The 26348-nt window shown below is 41.1% G+C and overlaps 1 protein-coding gene across 1 annotated transcript; it reads right to left on the bottom strand.

Moving 5' to 3' along the window:
• Window positions 1-712: 712 nt before the first annotated feature.
• On the bottom strand, window positions 713-21162 carry LONRF3 (LON peptidase N-terminal domain and ring finger 3). Its single transcript, XM_058032566.1, has 12 exons — window positions 20541-21162; window positions 19324-19442; window positions 18638-18760; window positions 16305-16460; window positions 14670-14913; window positions 13932-14022; window positions 10663-10777; window positions 10137-10258; window positions 9297-9455; window positions 8119-8281; window positions 7191-7340; window positions 713-5750 (listed from the first exon to the last, which is right to left on the bottom strand). Exons 1-12 carry the CDS (start codon window positions 21160-21162, stop codon window positions 5592-5594), a joined length of 2223 nt encoding a protein of 740 aa, XP_057888549.1. The 3' UTR covers window positions 713-5591.
• Between the last annotated feature and the right edge of the window lie 5186 nt (window positions 21163-26348).

Below are 26348 nucleotides of genomic sequence, written 5' to 3'. Positions count from 1 at the left end.
CCAGCAAGGCAACCTCTGACCCCAGCAGTGGCCGGGGCTTAGGCAGCAAGTCACAAGCATGCTACAACTAGATTAAATGACAAGGCAAAGGAAGCAGCCCATACATATGTAACTTGTAAAAAAAATTTAAATCTTCATATTTTTTGTAGAACAAACTCTTAGTATTAGGTTTATGAATAAAGGTGTTCTTTAGCTTTCTCTGTGGAATTTGATGGAACTTTTGAAGTGGTCATCACTGGAAATAGTCCTTTTATCACCACAAAGGCACAGCTTAAATGTGGCTGGGATGCACTCCTGCCTCACACAGTACATGAAAGGGTATCCTGGCCACAGGTTTAAATCACAGCAAGCTGTAAAGCAAACAGTAATGCAGCAGAGGAACCAAAGCCCACAGAAGTGCAGGGTAATGCAGTAAGCCAGGCCTTCTTCAGCTCCCATCCTTTTTACTTTACCACAGCAACAAAGGAAGAGAGGAAAGGCAATAAAACCAAGCCCAAAACCCCCCAAAACACCAGCAGCACCTGCTGTCATCTTTTATAACATTTGAGGTTTGAACAACTTAATTTCTATGGTTTGGCTTCTTGACTTCAAGTGTTGTTGTGTGACTGCAGGATATAGGAGTTGTTCTTTGCTCCTTTACCTAAAAGACCTGCAAAAAGCAGCTCTCCTATAATATTTGTTTGCCTCTGTAGTTGTTATGCAAGCCAAAGAGTAAAGAAGACAAAAATTTTAATTAGGAAACAACTCTCCACACAGACTTTGTTGGTACAACATAGTTATAAGTACATCTACAAACACATACAGGTTCTTTGGACTATGATTTTTTAAAATATATTTTATATGACAATGCAAACAAGTCTGGAAAAAAACAAATTACTTCAAACTTATGTAGAGGTAGCTGAACAGTATTCTGTCCAGTGATATGAGAGTATAACTTAAGTTTCATTTCAAGTTCATTACAGTGCACAAAAGGATGTTTTACAAACAAATGGAATATACAAGTCCACAAAACATTTTATTTAAAATGGCTTGATAGATATATTTCTGGCACTCTTGTAACCACATAGCTTGATGGAATTAAATTGGACAAGTATATGGTTCCAAATTAAGACATCTTACACAGATAGTCTTTTGCTCCTCATTTTTGTACTTCACCTGTTCCTTATCAGGGAATTATAGAAGCTATAACATTGTTTTTGCTACACTTCTGCTCTGTAAACCTTTGTTCTGCAAACTGAATGTAAAGATTAAAAGCTGCATATGTTTTATATTTATAAAATATATGGCTATGACTATTAAAAAGCTCAAGAATGGCAATAACAGAATACAGGCACTTCTATGTGAGGGTTACTTTAGACCTTATGAAAATCCAACATCAGTAAGCACTTCACATGATACCTGGATGAGTAAGTCAATGTAATAGTTCAGGTTTTTATTATCCACCATTTTAATCCTGTCTAAGCAGATTAGTTTCTTTCTTCTTTCAGACAATATTTATTTAGCAAAGTGTTTCAAGAGAGTGACTTTGCTCAAACTACCATTTTGCTATTGCCATAAGACTTCCAGTGATTTGCTGGGCTTTGGAAATGAAGCCCAGCTCCTAAGCTACATGCTGCACTAGTTACAGTTTCAGTTGTGAATTAAATGAGAACTAAGCAGGGGCTGAAAAGAGGGATTGTGTTCATCTGATGAAGGACTTGGGGGAAATGGGGAGCACTACCCTAAGTGCATATAGGTCCATGGGGTTTTTATGCACAAAACCCCTATAGATAATTTTCACTTTCTTTTTTAAATAAGTGTTTGTGAACATGTTCTCCATTCCTAAACACTGAATTTAAATACAACTCCTGTCATTGATTTAAACACCAGTAAAACTTCAGCACCAAGTAGAAATCATTAAAGAGAAAAATTTTCACAATGAGAACAATCAGCCATTGGAGTAATCTTCCCAGGGATGTGCTGGATTTCCCAACACTGGACACCTGTAAGATTTGGCTGGATTGCCTGCTGGACCATCTTGTCTAGACCATGCTTTTGCCAAGAAAAGTTGGACCAGCTGATCCTTGAGGTCCCTTCCAACCTGGGATTCTGATTCTGTGAAAAGACCATCTAAACCAGAACTCAACTCTATGAAGCTCTTTCTCTACAGCACAGATTAACACAGACCTGCTACATCCAAATCCACTTTTTTTTAGATTAAAACAATCTTTGGATTAATAAATCCATGGTTGAGGTGTTCTGTCAGTGAGCAGTGGTGCAGGACAGAAGGACGGCGAGCCACATCTGACAGCTGGTATCTCTTATTGCTACATTGTCATGGAAGATAGCAGCACTTAAAGTAATGACAGAAAAAAAGCAAGAGGAACTTCTACAGCTAACACCAGAATGTCACTCAAGACTTAGCATGAAGACCTATCACACCATTTTATCATTTATCATTAAAAGTACTGAACTACTGTCTAAGCATCCTATGCATTACCTATGCCCACACAACGATTAATCAATACCTCACACCACACAGGAAATGAAATTTGAATCATGATTTGGTTTGTTGAGTTTTTTGTTTTTAGCAGATGAGCAAGACTGGTTATAAAACTGGGTTTGATGTCTAGAAAAATGTGAGCAGCTTAAATAAAATATTCCCCCAATTAGTATTTTATCTGATCAATGCTATTTCTATAATTAAACTGAAGGTATTTTTAAATCTGTTCAGCTGTTTATTCATGCCTGTGATAAATGTTGCATTTACATGCTTATACTTATTTATGCAACTGAAAAAAACAGTGGTAGCATGGCAAACCTAGATTTTTTTTATTTTAAGCATCATTAATGAAACTTTACCATCTCAACATAATGAAGGCTAAGGGTACTCCTAGTCCAGTTTTTCCTGGACAGGTTTGTGTTCATTAGCATAAATCTTTCTCAGTATTGGTTTTCATTTCTGATGGAATTTTCAGACTTAAGCCATTAACCTAGGATGTGTGGCCATAGAGCAGCCCCAGCAAGAATGCTACTGTACCTGTACAGATGGAATTTTGATTTGTTGTGCATGCAGATCACCTGTTTGCATTACATGCAGTAGGTCCAGTGTTTCCAGGCTGCAACAAATGCACTGGGTGCTCACGATGCAGGGCATGGACACGAGTCTCTGCTTGGAAATTCTGGCTGCTTTACTCAAGACTAACAGAAAAGACAATATTCATCTTTAAAATCAAAGATTCTTTCCATGAAATCTTTTCTAAAACAACAAAATAGGCAGAATGAGTATGTAGAAGACACAGCGTGCAGGATAAAAAAATAACTACATCAGTGAGAAAACAGTTTAAATTAGGTATTTAAGCTCCTTTTCTCACAGATAAGAGTAACAAAAGTGGAAGCTTTTGTTCCTGTGGGAGCAATATGAGACACTTACGTTCTGCAAATGTAATGGTTTGTGGAAGAATTGCATTTAATGCAGCTTCACTTCCAAAAAAATATAAATCACTTTGCTGACTTATGAACACAAAATGCCATAGCAGGTGTCAGCCACCATCACTTGGTACTGTTCAGAAGATGTAGATGCATTTATCCATTTTTTCAGCATGCCAAATAGCACTCATGGAGAGAGTGCAGCAATCAAGCAGTATGGAAGGAAGTTACAGCATTTCCAAAGTAGCTCAATGCAAACAGGACACAGATTCCACGTGCACCACAAGGGTGAAACATGTTTGTCTTCCATTTGTTTCTTTGGTACCCTTATAAAAAAGTTTTACGGAATTTAACAAAAGGGGAACAAAGGTAGCTTTATGAAAACTACTTTTAACTAACAAATATTACTGATGAGATAATGGAAAAACATGCAGAAAAGTTACATTAAATCCTACTGCATTTTTTTCATAAAGGCATGAAATGGCAGTGCTATCCTGCATAAAAAAACCCAAAGAAATTTATAGCATTCCATAACATTCTCACTTCATTCTAGTTTTTGCCACTGAAAGGGAAAACAGTAGCTTAGAATAAAGGCCCAGTTTTGCTCACATTGAAATTAGTCAAAGTCAAAATCAGATGGAGGTAAGAGCAGTCTCAGAAAGTGGTACACTGTAAGCAATACAAGCAGCAAAACAAGTATATGAACTGTTGATTAAAAAAAAATCAAAACCAAGATACTTCCTGTTCTCATTTTTGCCCTATTTTTACCTGCTTTATAGCTAGAAGTAATCATGCTAAAATTCACTTGCCTTCCTTGGGAGATAACTATTATTAGCAACACTACCCAATCTCTTAAGAGAAAAGCAATGGCTGGGTAGAGATTTGAAGCTAACAGAAACCTGAAGATTGGGGTGAAATAAATAGCATTTATTACAACATAATCCTTCTTATGTGACACAAGCTACCCTCTGAGTCCTACAGTTCAAAATAACTCCCCCCTCCCCCTCCCATACACACACTCCAAAGCCAAACCCCACCAAACAGTTTAAAGAAATAAAACTCATCTTAACAGCAACAGGAGTTGATGAAAAAAAATAAATCTATGTATTAACCTATAATGAAATGACATCAGTACTTCCAGTTTTCTCTAGAATAAGCCACTTTCCAAATATTGCAGCTCTTTCTTCGCAGTTGTTCGTAGCCATTGTCCATTTTTGCAAGAAAGAGTTCAGATATAAATTCAACTTCAAGTTATTCTGTTCTGTGAAATATTAGGGGTTAGATCCTTCTGTCACCACTATGGTCAATTCCCACTGACATCAACCATCAGTACTTGAATTTACCCAAGCACATAAACACATGCTTAAGCATGTGTGCTTGACTGTTTGGTTGTATCAGGAACCTCTCCACAAGCATAGGATGAACCTTCAACAGCTGTGCTTCAATTAACTCAGACAATCTGTGTAATCAAAGACTTCAAGGCAGGATGTTCTGGGGCATTCTTAAGCTACAGCAGAACTGGGGATGAGTAGAAAAACATTCAAAGTATTTGAACACAAATAACTGAAAAATTATCAAAGCAGTTGCTTGTGCACTGCAAGAATAATCATTTTTGTCCCCAGTCATAAATACAGGGTAAAAACACTATAAATAGAGCAGCTCACTTTCCTTTAGTGAATGAACACATAAATAATATACATTTCGAAACAAAAAAATCATAGTGCAAAAATAAATTATCAAACAGAAGTTGTGAACATTATTTTACACAATGCTATATAAAACCTGAACCATTTGAATAAAAGACTTTGCAGTTCACTGAAATAATGCATCAACCTTATTATTTCTGCTTCACATTAAACTGCACAGTTTATCCTTTATCCACTAAAAAATAAAAATAAAATAAATTAAAAAAACCCTTAAGATTTTTAAAATGTTTATGGCAAACAAGATCACTTTTTGTTCTATCACATTTGTTATGAATTTAGCAGTGCAGCGATTGAATACTCGTCTCAGTTCCGAAAGGAAACTATTGAAGTATCCATAAACATCCCCTGCTCTTTATAAGTCATTCTCTTTGAAACTCAGGGCTTGAAGCATCCTGACACACTCAGATCTGTAAGACATTATTGCAGTTAGCTGGAGTGACAGGGGCAGTGGGAGCTGCCCAGCTCTGGTGCTGGCTGTCACCGCGCCCGGGCGCGCGCCATGAAGGTCAGCACGCGGCGGATGCCGCTCAGGCGCTCCCGCAGCGACTGCATGGCCAGGAAGGGCAGCTGGGCTCTGTTCTCCAGGGGCAGCACAGCCAGGACCCACCAGCACCAGGCTGGCCCGTTGGGGTTTGCCTGCAGTCAGGGGGAAAAATACAAATTAGAAGTCAAGGGCTGGTATTGAGGATTTAACTCTGAAACACAGTTGTCGATAGCAATGCAGCAAGTGGGTTATTGCATTGCCAGCCTAATGGCTTGGCCTGGAACAGGTTACAAACCAGTGGCACCTTTCCTAAAAACAGGATGAAAAAACAGAATGTGTTTCTATTACTAGCAACAATTTATGGGGTGGACCTTCTGGATTTTTTTTATATCTTTTTTTCCCTGGGCGACTGCATGGCCAGGAAGGGCAGCTGGGCTCTGCTCTCCAGGGGCAGCACAGCCCACCAGCACCAGGCTGGCCCGTTGGGGTTTGCCTGCAGTCGGGGGGAAAAATAGAAATTAGAAGTCAGGTGCTGACTTTGAGGGTTTAACTCTGAAACGCAGTTGTCAATAGCAATGCAGCAAGTGAGTTATTTCACTGCCAGCCTAATGGCTTGGCCTGAAACAGGTTACAAACCAGTGGCACCTTTCCTAAAAACAGTAGGAAAAAATAGAATGTGTTTCTATTACTAGCAACAATTTATAAGGTGGACCTATTTTTAAATCCATTTTTTTTTTAATTATTTTTTTTCCCTGAGTGACTGCATGGCCAGGAATGGCAGCTGGGCTCTGTTCTCCAGGGGCAGCACAGCCAGGACCCACTAGCAACAGGCTGCGCCGTTGGGGTTTGCCTGCAGTCAGGGGGGCAAAATTATAAATTAGAAGTCAGGATTCATACAGGTGGTAAGGGGCTGGTTTTGAGGATTTAACTCTGAAAATTCTGTTTTTGATAGCAATGTAACAAGTCGATTATTTCATTGCCTGACTAATGGTTTGTGATTACCGGTTGGCCTGAAACACATTACAAACAAGTGGCACCTTTCCTAAAAATAGAATGTTGAAATAGGATGCATTTTCTATTACTAGCAACAATTTATAAGCTAGGCCTTCTGGATTTTTAAAAATTTGTTTTCTTCTCATGTTATTACTGACCCAGATCTTTAGGATTCCTTCTCCATACTTTATGACACTACCTCATATTTAGCTCTTGTTATATTCTTGTTATATTTTAGGACCCCACCATTTGCAGTTCCCCACTGTTTGCAGTCCTTTATCAAAAGTAAAAGTTTCCAGTTGCCTATTTACTCTCAGTCATTTAACTGGGGAAGTAGAGCAGGCAAAAAAGGCAGTTCAGTCTCCTGGGATTAATGCAGTGAGATAAACAGTCTCAGAAAGTTATCAACATAAAATACAAACTTTTTCTTTGCAACTGTGCTACCACTGGTGTGTGGCAATAGAATTTAGAGGCTCAGCTTATGTGGGGTAAATGCAGAGTATTCATATTTTCATCTTAAAACACAATGCCTGCCAGCTTATCGGATATCCCTGCTATTTCTGTCCCAAAAAGTTACATAAGCCACTGATTGTGGATACCTGTGGGTCAGGATCCTTAGCTGGCATTGGACCAAAATGACTGAGAATTCGACTTTTGAGTGCTTGCTTGAGGGAGTTAAACCATGTAGAGGCCTGATCATAGACAGAGTCATGGAGAACAAGTAATGCAGCATACTCCTGTCCTTGCACCTGGAATGAGAAATGAGAGGGGGAAGGTTATTGTTAGTTCAGGTTGCATGCTGGGGAAGGCATAGGATTTTCAGGATTGGGTAAGGGAAAGGAAAAGAAAAAAAACATGCCAAAAGAGTTCTGGAATAAATAGTGAGAGCTCATTTGGTGTTTCTTCTTCTGATGATCCTCCACTAACCAAATTCTTCACTTTGCCTGTATTCTAGACCAAAAATATCTATTTGTAGAATTTGCAGTTTCTGGATTTTCATATGAAAAAGCCTTTACACGAATAGCGCACAAAAACAGGAAAATAAGATTGTGCAAAGCTTTAAAAAAAAATCAGTAGAACCTCAGAGTAGACATTTTACCTTCCCATTACATACCAAAAGCTCTTAAGAATTAATGCAAGCAATTTTGAAGGTTATGGTGCACTCAATCCTGCTGCTTCTTACCTGAATAGGGATTTTAAAATTGGCTTCCATACAAATAGTGTAAGGGTCCCCCTCCACCCTCTTATAAACTGCAGTTATTCTGTCTAGAAGAGCAGTAAGATCTCATCCTGGATACACTTATTCTGGTCCTCTGATAAATACCTCCAGGAAACACTCTTCAGTACTTGGGCAGTGTGTGTGCATGCTTGTGCTGACTAGTATGTGTCCCACCTTAACCATGAGCAGCTATTAAATACCACAAATTTGTTGTATTAGATACATCTACAAAAATAAAACCCACTAAAACCATACATACTTAGAATTTCACATGCTATACAGTTTAAATGAAATATTTCTGAACTTACCTTTTGATCCTCAATGTACTCAATATCTGCTGTATTATATCCATCACGCTGGCTGTGCTGGATCACCTTAAATCTCCTCTTGCCAATGCTGTCTACAACAGAGCGACCATCAGCAAAGAATTCAACATTTCTTATCTCCAGAATGCAGCCATAATCTGCAAACCTATTGAAATCAGAACAAAAGCATGTAAACAAATCTTATTTTCTCCACCCTGAGTTCCACAGAGCTGCCATGCAGCCAGTCCCTGCCACAAAGGTATTTACCAATGTCAGCTCATTTCTATTGTTCATAGCACTGACCTGCTCTAGTTCAAATTATTCCACAATTGTTTGCAAAACTATCAGGAAGATTCAGACTGTCTAATCTGATTAATGCTAACTGGATGTTTTGGAATACAGGAAACATCTTATGAAACAGAAAGATACACAGATCAGAAGCAAACTTTGTCCATAATCCTAACATGTTCAGCCAGTTTGTACAGAAGGACAAGTGCAATTCAGAATATTACCATTATGGAAGGACTAGGAAATCTATGAAGAAAAAAGTGTTTGCACTATTTCAGCATATTTTACTTTGCAGGTGGGTATTTTCTGTAAATCATACTTTCCACAGAGTATACATACCCAGTAAGTTTATAGCATAAAAAGAAGGAAGAAAAGCTAATAGAGTTAAACATTGAAGCCAAATTACCTAAGACTGACTGTAAATGGCTCAATGGAAATGCTCAGCCAGTCCTTATGAAGGTCCTGTTATACCTCTGCAGCCACTACTATAAATATATAAAAGATATAAACATATCCTATAATTTAAGGAAATTTAGCCCAAGAACACACCTTACTACCATTTTGATTTCTTGTGCCAGAACAGCAGATTTTAAAGCAGGAGAAAAATACACTTTTTTTCATGTACTACAGGAGGTCTGCAGCTCAGTCACATAATGACACACATTCAGTTCTAAGAGAACAGACTATTATATTAGTCAGAATCCAAGTCCTCAAGAGAAAAACTTCTGTCTCCTCAACCTGCATGATTAGGAGGAAACTTTAACCTGCACGATTAGGAAGAAAATTTCTCTACTGGAAAGCTACCCCAGATATTACAGCCATGGACCTTTCTGCACCTCTCCACTGGCTCCAGACTAAGAGGGTGCCTCAGATGGTCCAGGCTGTTCACTCACCCCTTGACAGGGTCGCTGATGCACATCCCAAACTGCCTGGTGCCCGTCTCCATGCACCTGCGGATCATCAGCCGGTAGCAGGGCTCGAAGATGTGCAAAGGACAGGGCACTGTGGGATAGGCCATGGTGCACACAAATATGGGAACATTCTTATTCAGGCTGTAAGAAGGAAAGGAAAAATCAGATATGACGTTTTACCCAACTACTGACACATAAGGCTCACATTCTTTAAGATTATGACATATTTAAATAGAAATTACCGCATCTTTAGAATAGAATTCTTAATGGAATAAACAAAGAAAGTTATTGGTAAAAGCTTAATTTCATTCTTAATGGAATGGTAAAAGCTAAAATTATTTTCCCTTTAACTGACTAAATACTCTAGAAAACTATATATCACTTAATAACAGATATTTTTTCATTAAGCTTTCTGGACTTGCTTGTGAAAGCATTATTGGATCTCTAGTATTGCTTTTATTTATTTTATTTCCCTTAATCCCATTTCTTCCCTATCCGGTATATTCCAAACCCCATCCTGTGAGACTGCTTCTCACTCTGCCTTTTATAAAGGTCCACTGAAAGCAGACACATTGCTTTGTACTTTGTTTATAAAGAGACTTCTCTTTATTCTTTCTTTTACTTCTCTTTATTCTTTAGCACAGTGTCTAGTTTTTATGCTCACTCAAGCACAGTTTCCCCTGGACCCTGTTCTCTGAAATCACATGGCACAGAGAAAGAAGCTCCATCAGCATCTCAGCTCATGTTCCACAGCAGCCAGAGCCACTCCCAGCCAACAGCAGCAGAATTAGAGATGGGATTTTACATAAATGGATTACGTACTTGGAAAGCTCTGCTATTTCCTCTTCATAAATCTTTCTCCTTTCAGTGAGTTCTTCTGGAAGATATCTGGCTATTAGCTCCTCCATTAGCACGGTTTTACAATATTTCCTCATAGCCAAGCACTGCAGTAAGAACACACACAAGCAGTTAGAACACCCAGCACTTCACAGAGTATGGTGCCTGTGCAAAGGACATCACCCATTACACCCCATTTTCTGATGTCTGTGAGTCTATCATCTGTCAAACTTGCCGCCCAAGAGTTGGTTTTTTTTAACTATTCCCTGTGTTACAGACATTCACTTAGGAAATCTGGAAAGCAAAAATCACCTACAGATTTTCCAAGTACAGGCCTGGTCCTAAGGTTTGAACAGAGACTAGCCATGCATGGCAACTCACAAGAGCATTTTAAAATTCACATTCTTCCTGAGTTATGTAAGCTTTCTTTTGTGTTGGGAAATATCAAGGCTGTCTGAAGGTGAAGTGGTTCCTATCACTTGAACTTATGCTGAAAAAATCCAAGTGTTACCTCTGAGAGCCCTTCCTTGCACAGGGGACATTTTGGGTTATGATCCAGGCATCTCTCCAGACATTTGAGACAGAAGGTGTGTCCACAAGGTGTAGTGACAGGTTCATAGAAGAGCCTGGATTGGAAAATCCAAGAGCAAAGAGACAACAATATCGTGTACTAAAGTAAAAGAAAAAAGTTGCTACCAAAAAAAGCTGAATTTATTCACTAACTTAACTACTGACTACTACAGGGACAAAGTCTCTTCTTGCTTTTAATTTCTTCAACCAACTTTTGTATTTATTCAGCCTACAGACTTTGTTATTGCCACCCAACATGAAAGGCAGCCCATGAACTCTGACTTCAGTGAATGTGAGGGACAATATTATCATGAACTTCCAACAAGCCAGCTTTTAATTTTCCTCTGTGTGAGCAATAAACAGACCCAGAAGTTGGACCATCTGAATTCACTAATGAAATTGAGCAATACTTCCACAACTATTACTGAAATTTTGAGATTACTTGTATGTGTGGAGCTAAGCACAAAATACCTATTTACAGTAATAGCCCACAAGAGTAATTACAATAAACTGGGACTTGGCATGATTCTATTATTGCCAGCTCTAATGGGTATATTTTTTTAATAGAGTTTTTAACCTTCAAGGGACTGCTCTTCTGGAAAATGAGTGACAGGAGGTTCATATTTTATATTTAGAAAAATATTTAAATATATAAGGCCAGGTATTCAAAGTATCATGGTACCTATTCTTTACCCATTTCAAGCACCTCTATGACACTTAATTTCATGTAAAGATTTTTTCCTTATTATGATTATGCAACACTGCAAAGTCATATTTCCTTGTCAATAAAGACCTTAAGGGGATGTAAATAAGATAGAAGTTTTTTTAAAAATAGAAACAATAGAAATCTAGCAACTAAATTGTCTGGAATATACTGTATTTTATAACATACTGAACATTTGAAGGTCTTAAATACTAGTCTCATTATAATTTAAGTGAATTCATAATTTTTCTTAAAAGTATTAGTTTATCAAAACAGTACACTATGTTCTGTTAAACATGTGGAAATTAAAATAAGTAAACCCACATTTATTAGCATCTTTGACAAGATGAGTGTATTTAAGAATGCAATTGGCTTTTAACAAGACTGCTATAGAGAGCTCATTAAATGTCATTAGTTACTAAAAACATTGACATTTAAGCAATGGAACATATGAAATAGTATCTAAAATGCCACACCTATCTTATTGCAACTTGATGGTGTAATTGAAAACACTTGTTAACTGTTTCATGAGCAGAGAACCTCACTTAAACCATGTGAAACACTGAATTCTACCCCATGTTCCAGAAAGAACTGCATTGCATGTAATTATTTGGTAGGGACTGACTTCATCTGAAACACAGCATAAAGACAAAATGCTCCTCTTAAGATTCCTGAGCCTGCCCTAGCTCCAACAAAAGCCAGCAGCAGCTTTTCCTAACAACTCTAAGAGGACCTGGACAAGCTCCATGATTTGCAGAAAGAAACACTACACACCAAGACTTGCCATGACATTATTTTGAGCTACTGCAACACAGAAACTAAGATGCTGTGGAATAACACTCCTTTTCTCATTAGTTCCTTGCTTTGAGTACTTTATATTTTCTGCTTGCTGCTGGAGCAAAGGTAGATCAATAACATTTTTGCCACTCCATCAGACAAACAGGTTAATAACAGCTCCTGCAGTTAATTGTGAGCAGGTCAGTAGGTTACTGGGTAATTAGACCAAAGCACTCAGGAACCAAAACCCCAAAAGGCTTCTGAAGAACATGGCAGGAAGTAATTACAATGGGTCTGCATAAATAACCAGGAAGATCTGAGGAGAGCTTTCCTGAGCACAAGCCCTCCTTGTGCAGTGATGTTACAAAGCCAACATCCTTCTGAAGGCAAAGTCTGCATTTGGCACTACGATTCCAGGCACAGCACCTATACATCCTCTGTTCTATAAGGGAAACAGAAACCCCTGGGTTAATTCTTTTACAAATGCATTTTAGTCTGGCTGTTTCTGATTTAACATAGAGGATGAGAAAGTAGGATTAATTAATTTTATTTAAAACATCTGAAAAATGGTTTGTGGACACGATGATAAACAAGCAGAATCACCAAACCATCTAAGACTAATTGTGTGGCTTCCTGTGAGAGGAAAGCTTTGCTCTTTGCACTATTGAGTGTTTTGACAGCTGCACAAACTTTTGGAACATATTTCAGCTGTAGATAGGCAGAGGGAGAGGGGGCAGATCTGATTTATTCCAAGCAGAAGCAAATCAGACAATACAGCAGTTGGCCCTCAAAGCTTTCAGTTTGTCTGAAACAAATTGAAGCCTCCTCCTCTGCATACAAACAACAAAATCCAAATTTCTCAAAACACATGCCTTCAGAAGTAAATCCCTAAAGAGGCTATTTGCTATTTAAGAATTTTAAAATATTGTGCAAAACCAACCCCAGCATGAATTATATATAAAGATGGGTAATTAAAAAAACCAAACAACCTAAGCAACACCCACTGCAGTAAGTGAAACACCTTCCCAATATTTCTAAGGCTAAAACCCCCCCACATAATGTGTGTTTGCCAAAGTGAAAATGTTTTGTACAAAACAAGTAGTAAAATAGGTGCAGTTGACAACTCCTACTTGATTTACTAAGCCATTGCTGTTCCCAAGAATAACTGCTGTTCTATTAACAACAATTTTCTTTACTGGAAGAAGAAATCTTCAAGCAAATGGAGTGTCTGCCTCAGTAAAGCGAGGAACACATCTCTAAAGCAAGAGTTAAAGCACACTCTCACCCACAAGATCTTCCCATGGCAATAGCAACAACACAGTACTTCACATGCAAACTCAGAATATTCACTGGATGTGGTCTCTTTAGGTATTTTATGCTTTTCTGACAAACAGCTCCACAAATTCCCAGGTGACAACTGTGGGTTTGTGCACTGTGTCAGTAGTGAGAGCAAATCCTTCAGACACCTTCTCTAACATGCTGAACCCCCACGTGACTGTGTGCCCTTTCCAAAGCAATCACCAGCCCAGAGAAGATCAAAGAGTGCCCATTCATCAACAGTGCTCAGAACCAAAGGTCTAGAAATGCATCACTGGAGTGAAAATCACAGCCAAAGCTAATTTCATGTCACAGGCAAAAAAAAGTACCAAGCAAGCTAGAAAATCTCTAGGTCATAAAAGGGAGGAAGATACAGCTAGAAGGCTATAGATATCTGTGAGAAAAGAACACACCTCATACACAGGGAGCAGTCCAAATCTGATGGATCCACAACTTCAAATGGAATATGTTGTCCAGTACTATTTTCCCTAATATCAACTATGTCTATCAATAAGAAAAAAAAAAAAAAAAGCAGTTGAACAGAACCATGCAAGCACAATGCCATCTCATGTATTTACACCAGCATCTGATATTTGCAACTTATTGAACCATGAAGCATCATCACAGTAATTTCTAATCAAAGCTTCAAATTCAAAAGCCTTGGCACAAATCAGCACATCTCCCCTTGATTTTGGTCACATTATAGCCACTAACAGAGGGATCAATCCGGCCTTGCATTGGCAAAGTCCAAACACTTTGTTAGTGCTGAAAGTCTAAAGTGAGACAAGTTCTTCTCCTATACCATTGTAAATACATTGCACAGCATGAAAACAAGGCCAGATACCAAGAACAAATAGAGGTTGTACTTTTAAACTTTTAAAGTTATTATAGAAAAGGCTGAGACCATGTGCAACACTGATGTTCTTTAAAAGATTCAGAGCTCTGCTGGGAAAAGCACATGACCTTCTTTGCCCCTATTTACATTTTTTCTCTCTGCACACAGTAAAGCTTCCACAACATGCATCCCTTGATTAGACAAAAGAGAAAATATAAAAGGCAAAGTGGAATTTGGTCCCTCTTTGTCTGAATCTTACAGAAGAAAAGTTTCCATGGGTGGCCTGCCATGGAACCTGTCCTGTAATTAAACATACCTTTCTTCATCAGCTTGCAGGGCACCTCAGCATTTCTCATCTCCTCTGAGCAGCACTTCCTTTTCAGGAGGCTGCATTTCTCAGAGAGGAGAAAAGTAGACTCTGGCATGGAGGTGAATTTGTTCTCCTCCTCTGAGCAGTCCTTTTTGCTCTCTGTAATTTGTATAGGTTTCCTCAAACTACCAGAAGTAGTTACATTTGGTTCCTCTTGAATGGAAAAACCCTTTTTCTGTTCCACATTGACCTGTGTGAAGAGAGGACTGACATTAGACCAATTTTCCAACAACTTGGTAGGGAGAAAACTCAACCTGTCAAAAATCTTTAATATTATAGATCACCAGGAAGGACTTTGTGGGTCAAGAAGCAAGAGTTTGAGAATTGCTAATACTAATTTTAAAAAATTAAACCCCAAAAAGCAAGCAACCAACAAACTTGATTTCCCCTCCCCATCATTGAGGGTTTTCAGCCCTTTTGTGTGGCTTTAAAGCTCAAAGGTTGTGAAACTGGATTCAGTCAGAAAGGTGGCTAAATCTCATGTTAAATATATTGTTATCACTGAACCTATGTGAAAATGCAGATTGTTTACATCATGGTGATGGTATCAACCAACAGAAAAACCAAAACAATTCAGTTCATTTTAAGGAAGCAGTAAAAACACACAAAATTTATAAGAGAGAAAATGCCCAGAGCTTCCTCTTGGAAGGCAGATTCCTTTCTCAGAGGATAAACCATTCAGGGTTTATCTGCCATGGCCACAGGACTTCCTGTGAGCAGCCCCTGCACTGACATCACCTGTCAGCTCTGTAACATCACCTCCCTGGATGGACCCAAACCAGACACTGGATTGTGATGTGTGACATGCAGGAAGATGAGTGAACTGTCCCCTGAATGGCTTTGTGAGAGTCATGCAAAAGGGTTTCCTGGCAGAATATCCTAACAGCCTTTCCATGGGGCAGTGTCACTGATTCTTATCAGTCTCAACAAGGCAGCTAAAACCTCCACCTCTGTCTGTAAGGACTAGCCAAGTTTTCTCCTAAATATACAATATATGCAAAACCCATCCCAAAGTTCAGGTCTCAGTGAAGCAGAAGTGATCCTTACAAACCTACGAATGTAAACTTCTGCAGCCCTTTACAAAACTACAGCTGCAAAACCAAAGTTATGAAGTAGCTCACATATCTTATGTAGCTCTACAATAACCTGTAAGTATTGTACAGAGTATAGAATGACTTCATTACTGGCACACCAGCTATAGCTCAAGTTGAAGCTCTAGATTTTAGCATTTCAAGTTGAAGCTCTAGATTTTAGCATTTCACAGCATTTGAGGGTATCTAAATCCAATCTACAGAGGCCGTTTCCACTACCAACTACTTGGAAGACCTAAAGACAATTACAGGAGTAGAACCCACTCAATTCTGATATAAAATTTATCAGAACAGAGGAATTACATTAAAGAAAAAAAGTCAAATAAGGAGATTTCAGTAAGTTAACACTGTTTTGTAGGTTCTGAAATTCAGTAAAAATTTGAGAAAATGTATCCTCCTATCTCCCAGAGGCAAAAAGGAGAGAAGGCTTCCCAATGTGAACACAAAACACACAACAAATTAAGAACCACACATCAGACTTGATCTTTACCTTGAGCAACCTTTGTAGGTTATGGCTGGTGCCTCCAGATCCCACTGAATTTAGGAGATTCCCCTTTAATCTAGAGTGATGTGACAACAGCTGCAGGATATCAGGTAAGTGTTCCTGAGCATTTCCCGGGATCAGTGAAAACAAACTAAGTAGAAGCTGTGATATAAAACAGAACACTTCACTGCTTAGTTCCTTCCTTGCAACCTCTAAATGAAAAAGCAAGTAAGGGAACAGCTGAAAGAAGCATCCAGGATTTTGTTAAAACCATTTAAAGAGCCCTTTAAATGAGGGTAGGAACAAAAAGTGCAAGAGCTAATGCAGTACAGGCCAAACAAACAGCAAGAAACATTTTCAGAGTTAAACAAGCCCACAGAGTCATTAACCATTCTCTGTGATGTGACACACACATGCCTTTGTCCTCTTTGTCCTGCAGTTCAGGGCTCACCAGAAATTGCTAACATCTTTCTTGAATGTTTTTGGGTCGTTGTTTTGGTTTTTTTTTTTTTTTTGCTGCACATCATCTTTCAGTGGAGTTTACTAGCACAGAAAGCACTCATCTCACAGGCTTAATCCAAGATCAGTTGGGTAAATGTGTCTGATATTGTAAACTGTAGCTATTTTTAATTCACTTATGTGAGAATACAAAAAAGGTAGGCAGTAGAAAAATGCCATTTTTTCATTTTCTATAAGAAAATAAGTGAATCTATTTCAAGTAGCAGCTTGAAGCCTCTTGTACGGCATAGATTATCAGATGAATATTTAAGGAAAGAAATAGACATGAATAGAAGATTCACACTTCAAAATCTAATTTCAACATACTACTGAGGTGATCCTGCTGATGCCTGAGGAAGCCACATGACAGCTGAGATTTCTATTTAAAGCCAAAAAGGATTTCACAGGATCACACTATGTCCAAACTAACACAGGCAGACAGTTAATGCAGGCAGAACATCACAACTGCACCCAAAGAATTTGGTAAAATGTTATGTGACCAGCCTTATGTGACCAGCCTTGGAAATGACCTAGTAAAATATTGCATCATGGATGAACTCTGTGTCTGATGAGTGCACAAGTAATTCTTTCAGTCATAAGAAGCCTAGTTTTTCTCAGAGTCCCACTGCTCAGAAATTAAATGTCTTGGAAATGGCTATTTGGAGTCAGAATTTAGAAACATATCTGTTTGTTTCTGGTCTTTTTGCTCTAGTGCACAGAAAGTCTTCCAGCATGACTGTGAGCACAAATCATGACATAATGACAATGAAAGACTGCATGGAAACCACTGGGGAAAAAAGCAAACAAAACCCTCAAACATCAGTGACAAAAAAACCCTCAGAGGCTGAAATCTCAACCATATATAAAATGAGATAGAAATTTGATTTCACTACAACCATTCAGGTTATACTCTGTTACCTTTGTGAATAGAGTTTTACTGTAAGAATTCTACTGTGCTTAGAAAGCCTGATGTGCTACAGAACATAAAAACCCTAATGTTCCCATCCCACCAGGGATTGAGAATGACATAAATACACTGTCATGAAGGAAAATAAAACTATTATATTTTTATTGTCATAAGTAATCACTCAACACTGAGCCTTTTAACTATGACAAAACCAACAAAAATTATTAAATGTCGAAATACTGATTTACAGGATATCAGAGATTTGAGGGGTGGGCAAAACAGCAGTTTTCCAAAAAGCCATATGAGAATTCACACACATTGTAAATTGCATCTGAAAAAAAGCCTCAGTGCAGATCAATTAATTTTCTTGCTTATTTAGCATTAATTATTAGCCCTAAAAAACTATTTTAAAACTGCTCTTCCTTTGTTGACTGCTTCCTCTTCCACACCTCCTGCACACACTGACATGGGGCAGCATGACTGGCAGTAGCAAGAAAGCTGCTGCTCCCAAGTGGAGTTTGATGAGTGCTGCGTGTTGTGCTCTGCCAGTCACTGGCCTGATCCATCATTCAATAGCAACTCCCCCTCTTCTGCACTCCAGCATTGGGAATAGATTGCCAGGCTGGGAATCAATTAGAAATTTGAGAATCACAATAGTCTGTGGGTGGCAATTATTAACAATTCAGTTTTCCTTCAAATTTTTTGATGCTAGCACTTTAACTGTTTCCACTGAATGGCTGCTGATTATATTTTCTTGCTACCTTCCTATCTTCAGATCAGCAATACACAACTCAAATGTGAACAACAGTCTGGATTTGTATCTCCATCCAGCTTTCCGCAGTAATGAAAGAGGGGAAAAGAAAAAAATTGTATCCTCCTTTATGAGAGGCTCTTGAAAACAATTGTGCAGATCCAAATGATTTAGGGAACTCACCTTTTGTGCCTCAGACTTGGCTGTCTTGTTCCCAGTATCTAGAGCAAGGCAGAATAGAAACTCCCTTAAAGCTTCTTCTGTTTTCCCCAGATTAGCTAATGCTTGTCCTTTCCTTAGGTGACCCTGCAATGAAACACATCCACAGCTGCAGCTTTTGTCCAGAAAATATACAATAAAACCACAGTGAAAGTACAAAAGATCTTTCTGAAGAAAGAAAAGTTAGCCAGGAAAAATCACTATAACTGTGTCTTACACCTAGACACCACCAGTCCCTGGGATTCTAAACACAACAGTCCTAAAAACTGCAAGCATAAACAGGACATTCTCCCACTCATGCAAATATGATTTTCACAGCACCTGAGCTCAACTGATATTGGAAACATCTACCTCCCCTACATCCATCTTCTAAAACAGCAATTTTGCCCTTAGCATTCAATTTTTAGAGAGTTCACAAAATTGATATTCATCCAAGTCAAGGAAAATAGCCATGGCTCATTCTCCAGGACTAGCACTGTCTTTCTTCACCCCAGGAAGCTCTATAATGGTTAAATGTCTGTAAATTGCAGGAGTCCAAGAAGTTACAGGACTTAAAGCCTCCCTCAGATTCCACTGTCTGACCATTTCAACTGTTTTCTATCAGGGCACGATCAAGGCTTAAAGAAAGTACAGCTGGAGTCACAACTTACTTTCAACCAGTATGGCTGGAGCCTGCATGCTGTTTCTGCATCGTGCAGTGCATCTTCACAAGCTTTCAAAGTGGAGTTAATCTGGGACCGGTTGCTATATAGTAAGTGGTCATTTGGAGCTGTAGGAAATAGAAAAAGTGGTCAATTAGGTAAAAAGAAATTAGTTACATAAGCTTTATTCCTTAATTTTTAATTTCTTTTAAACACATGTTGGTGCTTCCAAGTTGCACAAACCCACAAAACATCCATGCACTAAATTAAATCTGGAAACCTCTTTGGGCAACTCCAGACAAAATGCCAGCTATGTCTTATATAACTGCAGAGAACATTGCATAAATAAATGCCGAGACACTCACACAATAAATTACCAGCACTGACTGAAGATCAGATCGTTGGTAGAGACACACAGGAGACATTTAAGACAGCAGGAGGGATGCTGTCGTACTGTAGGGAGGAGTTTCAAAATTGGGAGCATCAAAGTTTTTAAGTGATAAATCAGGGTCTTTTCATGCCAGAGCTCAAAACACAGGAAAAGAAGAATCAGGTAGGGGATCATTGAGTTACACCCACTGCAGCATCGGGACACAGGCTGAGCAGTTTTCTTGGGAGCATTTTCATTTCAGTGAAACGCTTCCCTGTAATACCTCGCCTTTAACTTCTACTTTGTACTGGCAGCGTGAGTCACTTTTTCTCAGGAAGAACTGCATGAAAAGGACCGCATCAAAAGTTCTCCCTGCGCAGCCCCGCAGGCGCTCCCCGGCGCTGGGCCGGGGGTGCGGGACCCGCCCGCGGCCCGGACACGCATCCCCGGCTGCGAGCGGCTGCTCGGCGGGGACCCCGCGCCCGGAGCCCTTCCCGGGGCGCGGCGGGATGCCCAGGGCGCGGCGCTCCGCTCCTCCCGGCTCCGCCGGTTACACAACGGCGCCGGCCGAGGGGAGCCCAGCCGGACCGCAGGCTCGGGCTTACGCAACCGCTGCTCTCCTGACCCAGTTTCACCGCGGGCCGAAGAGCCGAGACCCCTCCCTGGGGCTCCCCTCCGGACACCGGCCCCAGGACCCGGCCCGGGGAGCCGGCGGCACGCTCCCGGACACCGGGGTATCCCCGGCCGAGCCCGGGGCTCGGTGGGACGAGAGGCCGCCAGCGAGCCCCGGCCGGTGGAAAGTTATCCCTGCCCGGCGCGGAGCCGCGGACCAGCAGCGGGGAGAGGGAGCCCTTACCTAGGCTGACCGCTTCGTTGTACTTCTGCAGGGCGGCTTGGAGCTTCTTCTCCTTGTAGAGGAGGTTCCCTTCGTGCCGGAGCTGCGAAGCCTTCACTTGGCAGGGGAACCACTTGGTCAGCAGGTTGCTGAGGATGACATTGACCCGCAGGAGCTGCCCGGCCGCCGCGCCGCCCGCCTCCTTGCACAGGACGCAGCGGGGCTCGGGCGCCCGGTCCCTCTCCAGGCACTTTTTGCAGAACGTGTGTCCGCAAGGCAAGGAAACGGGCTCGAAGAGGAAGCCCTGGCATTTGCGGCACCTGAAGACGTCCCACTCGCGGGGTGCCGCGGGCTGCCCGGCGGCGGGCAGTCCCTCTTTGATCCGGACGCTCTGCGCCAGGCACTCCACCAGCTTCTCCAGCTGCTCTGCGCGCAGCTGCTGGTGGCGGGACGCCAGCTGGTACAGCGGCAGCGCCTCGTGCAGCCGCCCGCCGAAGGCCAGCGCGTCCGCCCGCCCGAGCAGCACCTGCCACTCGGGCCCCAGGCCGCCGCCGGCCGCCTCCAAGTTCTGCGCCTGCAGAGCGCCGGCCGCCAGCTGCAGCACCAGCTGGGGCTCGGGGCGCGGCGGCAGGTGCGAGCCCATGGCGGCGGCGGCTCCTCTAGCGCGGCGGGCGGCGCGGGACGCCGTGAGGCGCGGGCGCGGCGCGGCCCCGCCGGGCCATGGTGCTGCTGCTGCCGCCCCGCGCCGGGAGCGCCTCGCGCCGCCGCCGCCGCTTATATAAACCCGGGCACGTGACGGCGGCGGCGGCGCTCATTGGCCGCGCCCGCAGGTTGTTACAAAACCAGGCGGTTTTGTAACGCGCTGGGCCCGGTCCGCACCGGGAGGGGCCGCCCCGAACCGGGCCCGGGGCTCGCTGCCCCTCTCCGCCCCCTCGGACACCCCGTCCCGGCGGGCTCTGAGCCTACGGAGAGCCTGGGGCGCTGGGCCGGGGAGCGCTGCCCACCCGGCACACCGGGCGCGGAGTTGGGTTTGACCCGCTGGGCTGCACCGGCGCCCCGGTGAGACGCGGAATCTTCTCCAGGGTCCGGTGTTTTGGTACCTCCGGTAATGCGAAAGAAACATCGGCTCGGAGTGATTTTGAAAAGCGAGAATGCCGTTTCCTGCTAGAGCTGGAATCGCGAAGCTTTGTAGCTGCACAGTTAATCATTCTCTTTAAGGGAATCTACGGAGTAGTGAAGCTATTTTAGTGTCAGGTACTCCTGGTTTTAGAACAACTAAAGAAAACATTGTTGTGTTTATTTAGTTTTGCAGTGTGGCATGTTGCACAGCTCTACCTATCCGTGCCAGATTCTCGAAGAAGAAGCACATGCCTTGTGATGTATCTTTGTTTTATTTAAGAGCAGCTCTGTTGACCGTTTCAATCTGCATGTTCCCACCAATTCTTGTTAGATGAGACAGTTGCACTAGTTGTGTAACTGTCTGTGCTAAATGTAGTCTAGGGAGAAAATCACCTGTGCTACTACAGAAAAGAAGCTGTTCTAAAAGAAGTTGTGTAATGCTTTTTGTTTGCAGCTTTATGCATATTTACAGTTACCAGAAATGCCCATGTTATGTATACATACACTTACGCTCTAAAAATATAGAGCACTTTTCACACTGTCTTAAAATCCACTGCAGAATTTGAAATTTCTGATGATGTCCTATTACTGATATAGTCAGCCTCCTCATGAAGCTCAAGAGAGGGGTTGAAGGAATTAATTTCCATTTTCTTACTTGCAGAAGTGTTTGGACTTCTGCAGTTTAGACTGCATGAGCTAAGCAGGTATTAAGGGACAAGCTTAAGGGACAAGCTGTGGAGCTTGGATGGACAGGAGAAAAGATGAAAGTAAGGAGAGGCAAGCTGAGTTTTGCAAGACCTTGCTTAGGGAGGATACTTGAGAAAATTCAGATTACCTCAGATTAAAAAAAAAGATAGTTTAAAGCTGCTTAAAATCTGGATTTTAACTTTTAATTATACACACTAATTCTGTGATGATTGTGTCCATGTGTAGGCAACATTATGCTCATACAGAAAATCAGATCTGTACCTGGGAACAGAAGCCAGCCATCAGACCCTTCAATTGTCTTCTGATTCTTGTGATATGAGGACAATTTGCATCTGCCAAAAATTTGGCCCTTGTCTCTAGGGTTCTTGAATCTTTAAACAAAAGAAAGAAAAAGTTTAACATCTAACATTTAACATCAAGCAAGTCCTTTAATTAAAAAAAGAATTGAATAAGCCCTGGTTTCAGTACTTCTTTCTGCCATCATTTAAATCAGACAATAATCCAAAGTATGGCACAGGCTGCCAGCAAGTAAACCAAAGAAAGATGGGACATGTGAAGCACTTAAAATTTCAGTTAAGCAGTGCTTCAGAAGAGTTAGAAAGAATGAGCATTTGTGCTCAGGAGTGTGGGGTTTTCCCTCCAGGCTCCAGCCTGCTAACATAGACTTCTTGTTTTCCAAACTTCCATGCAAGAAAATCTCATGCTATTAAAGAACAAAACCCTTAAGAAAAAGAAGAAAAATGCTTTATTGTAGCCTTGAGGTCAGCAGTTGTCTCTATTGCAAAACTATAGTCTCGGCAACCCCTCAGTGTGTTATTTTATAACCATTGTCCTGAAAACCACTATGAGTCAAAGCCTATTCAAGCGAGGGAAAGTGACATAACCACTGGTTACCAGTAGCAATGCAGTGACAATCTCTATCAGAGAAACGCCACCAGTATTTACATAGTTACATAGCAGACACTTAAAGAGATAAGTCATGGTATAAAAGGAGGGTTTCTAGCAGAACATGAATTCAAGCTAGGAAGGGGAATAGATTTATCATAGGAAATGCAATCAGCATTTGTGCTCTGCAAGGAACTTGCACAGTTCCTATTCTCCATGCATGAAAGCAGCTGCAGAGCTGGCTCACAGTCTGAGCACTCTGGACTGAAAGAGTCTCAGAAAGGCACTGGGAATTCTCTTCTACCAGCAGGACATGGCTGAAACATTTCAAGGGAAAAGAGCAGCTGTGCTTATGAGCTACCCCCCGTGGTGGGAGCTGTGTGCTGAGGAGGGCTCAGAACACAGAGCTTTATCCTGAGCCTGCAAATAGTTAAGAGCTTATGACAGATGGCCCATGGGCAACAACTCTGTGGCCCTTTTTTCAGGGGAGAAAGCAGCTGGCTGTGCCTCTCCTAGCTCCTGGTATGTGTGGTGTTTGGTAAATGTTGGTACTTGGTGGGGTGTGACAGGTACAGAGTGAGCCGTACAGTCACTAACTGCAAAATACTTTAAAGCCAAGATACTAATTTACTGTTCACTAGAAGTCAAACAACTACTAAATATTTGATTCTGATACCAGGCCTGGCTCTGCAGAGACTTTTTTAGCAAAAACAGCTGGGTGAATTGATCATACACAATCTAGATATGCTGGGGTGTTTTTATATAACACATCCTGAAAGCATAGAGTTTTCATACATTCATGCATATATTCATGGACTTGGAGCAGCAGTAGGTCATGAGGTGTACTTGATTAGAAGGCAAAAGAAAAAAAAGAAAGAGGCGAAAAAGCACCCTCCTGCCTACCTGCATTGTTCATGAGATCAAGAACGGATTTATCCTTTACTTAAACAGAAAAAGTTAAAGTGAGGAGGTGACTCACTCTGCAAAAGCACATCTCCCTTGTATGATTTCTCTGCAAAGGGAGGTTTAATTTCTTCCTTTTAATGACAATGAGCACAATACTGATCTTCTTCCAGCAGTTAATGGCTGGCATAACAAGCAGCATGAGAGCATGACTACATTCTTCAGCCTTCTTCTGAATCCATAAACTGCATCAGGCTTTGCGTCCACAAAAGCCACCAATAAACCTGCATTGCTCCCCTCTCAAGCACAACTAACTCAAGTGTGAAATTCCAAACCAGTCACACTGACTGAGCTCCTTCTCCAGTGGAAGAAGGGATGTGAAAAGTCCCATCACAAATAGAGATGGCTTTTCATTTCCATGTGCTCTGCATGTGCTGTAATAGCCCATAGCAAGAACAGATTTTGACTGATGGCCCTTGCAGTTGAGGCAATTTCCAAAAAGCACCAAGCAGGAAGCCTGACCATTATGTCAGGAAGCTGCACTAACATATGCACAGGGAACAAGAGGAGAAGATGTGTGTGTTCTTCTGTGTTATTTTGCCACTGAACCTCTGAATGACTTTTGGCAACTATCTTTACCTATTATTTTGCATTCTGCCTATTCTGACTCCTCCTTCATGTACTGGACATCCTTGCTATCATACATACATGATTTACATTGAGAAACTATCAAGTCCAAGTTTTACTTTAAATCTGCTTAAAATTAATTAATCTTGAAAGAAAAGGCATAATGTTCTGTCCTCTATAAAGGAAATGAAAGAAAAGGCTTAATAGAGAAGTTTATGTTCATATGCCATGGTTAGAAAATCACTACAATTAAGATACAAATACATGATCCAGTTTAAATAAATGCAAGGCACCAATAGAGAGAGCAATGCTATCTCAGGTTGTTGTTACTCAAGGAAAAATACCAACAGACCCTGCAAAAGGTTCTTGTTGCCTACTGGTCCATGAACCGTGGAATAAGAAAAATCCCCAGTGCCCTTCCCACACAAACCCCTGCCTGCCTAATTGATGACTGGCTGGTGATCTGCTTGACAAGACCTCAGGACTGACAAAGCAAGCATCCCACTCAGGCTGTGTCTCACTGTGTGACACTGAAAGGGGGATTCACAATGTGCCCTTGAAGCATAACCAAACCTGGAGTGACTGGGATAAAATAATTTCTGTTAGACATACCCAGATTCTTAGAAGGTTACTTTTGTTCTGCATTGGAATGAAAGGGCTACAGACAGAAATTCAGTGAAATTCAAATTCCAGGGTGTTTCAGTTGTGAAGAAAAAAGATATTTCGGCATTGAACAAATATTCAACAAGTAATTCATTATTGAATTCTGAAAAACCTAACAATGTTTTGAAGACTCTCATTTTAGCAAAACTGGGGAACTATCTGCTATGCACTCCCACTAACCATTTTGGTGACAACTTCTGCTTTACTAATCTCTCAGGAGGAAAGGCCAAAGTACAGAGTGAACACCCCAAGTTTTTAAGCACCCATCAGCATACATGGTAACCCTCCAATTACAGTAAACTGCTGCTTAATGTGTGGCAAGACAAATTCAAGACTAAGTGGTCCAAAGAATATGACAAATCCAGTCAAGAAGTCTTTCCAGTTCTGAAGAACATGAGCAAAATGAATATATTCTAGAAGTTATTCATGGATTCCTCTGCTCTGAGCAGTAAGAAATGACTTTGCAAATGCCTTTAGCAACAGGTCATTTTACCTCCATGCAGCAGAATTCCCTTTGTCTGAAATGACTTCACTTAGGCTTAGCTGGGATACATTTTCAGTTTGAAACAATGCAAGTCTAAGCAGCCAGAAGGGAAATGTAACAAGGAACACAAGGATGTATGTTTTGTTTCACAGCCTGTGGTAAGATACAAGGAAGATGAACAAGCTTTATAGAGGAATTAATGCAGTCTGCAGTCCACTTGGAAGTTAAAAGACTAAGAGGCAGAGTATGGATCAAAGCTGGAAGTTATTGATGAGTCCACTACAAAGAAAATGGAACAGGAAGGTTCTGAACAATTTGAAATCCTGCTGATGGTTTATTTGAAACTACAGGACACATTCTTGCACAGGTTTTAAAAGCTTTCTGGACCACAGCTATTCAGCTATCTTTAGATTGGTATGGACTGCTGTCAAAGAAGTCTC

The sequence above is a fragment of the Melospiza georgiana genome, chromosome 12 (genome assembly GCF_028018845.1).
Source record: "Melospiza georgiana isolate bMelGeo1 chromosome 12, bMelGeo1.pri, whole genome shotgun sequence".
NCBI classification, from domain to species: Eukaryota; Metazoa; Chordata; class Aves; order Passeriformes; family Passerellidae; genus Melospiza; species Melospiza georgiana.
The sequence above is the reverse complement of the archived record's forward strand: the minus strand, read 5'-3'. Positions and strand labels throughout refer to the sequence as shown.

Coding starts and splice junctions, on each gene's coding strand:
- LONRF3 (XM_058032566.1), bottom strand. CDS start 21,162: ATGGGCTCGCACCTGCCGCCGCGCCCCGAGCCCCAGCTGGTGCTGCAG. Junction 8,282..9,296: donor ATCAGCGACCCTGTCAAGGG/GTGAGTGAACAG, acceptor TGATTTCAATAG/GTTTGCAGATTATGGCTGCA. Junction 7,341..8,118: donor AGTACATTGAGGATCAAAAG/GTAAGTTCAGAA, acceptor TTCTCATTCCAG/GTGCAAGGACAGGAGTATGC.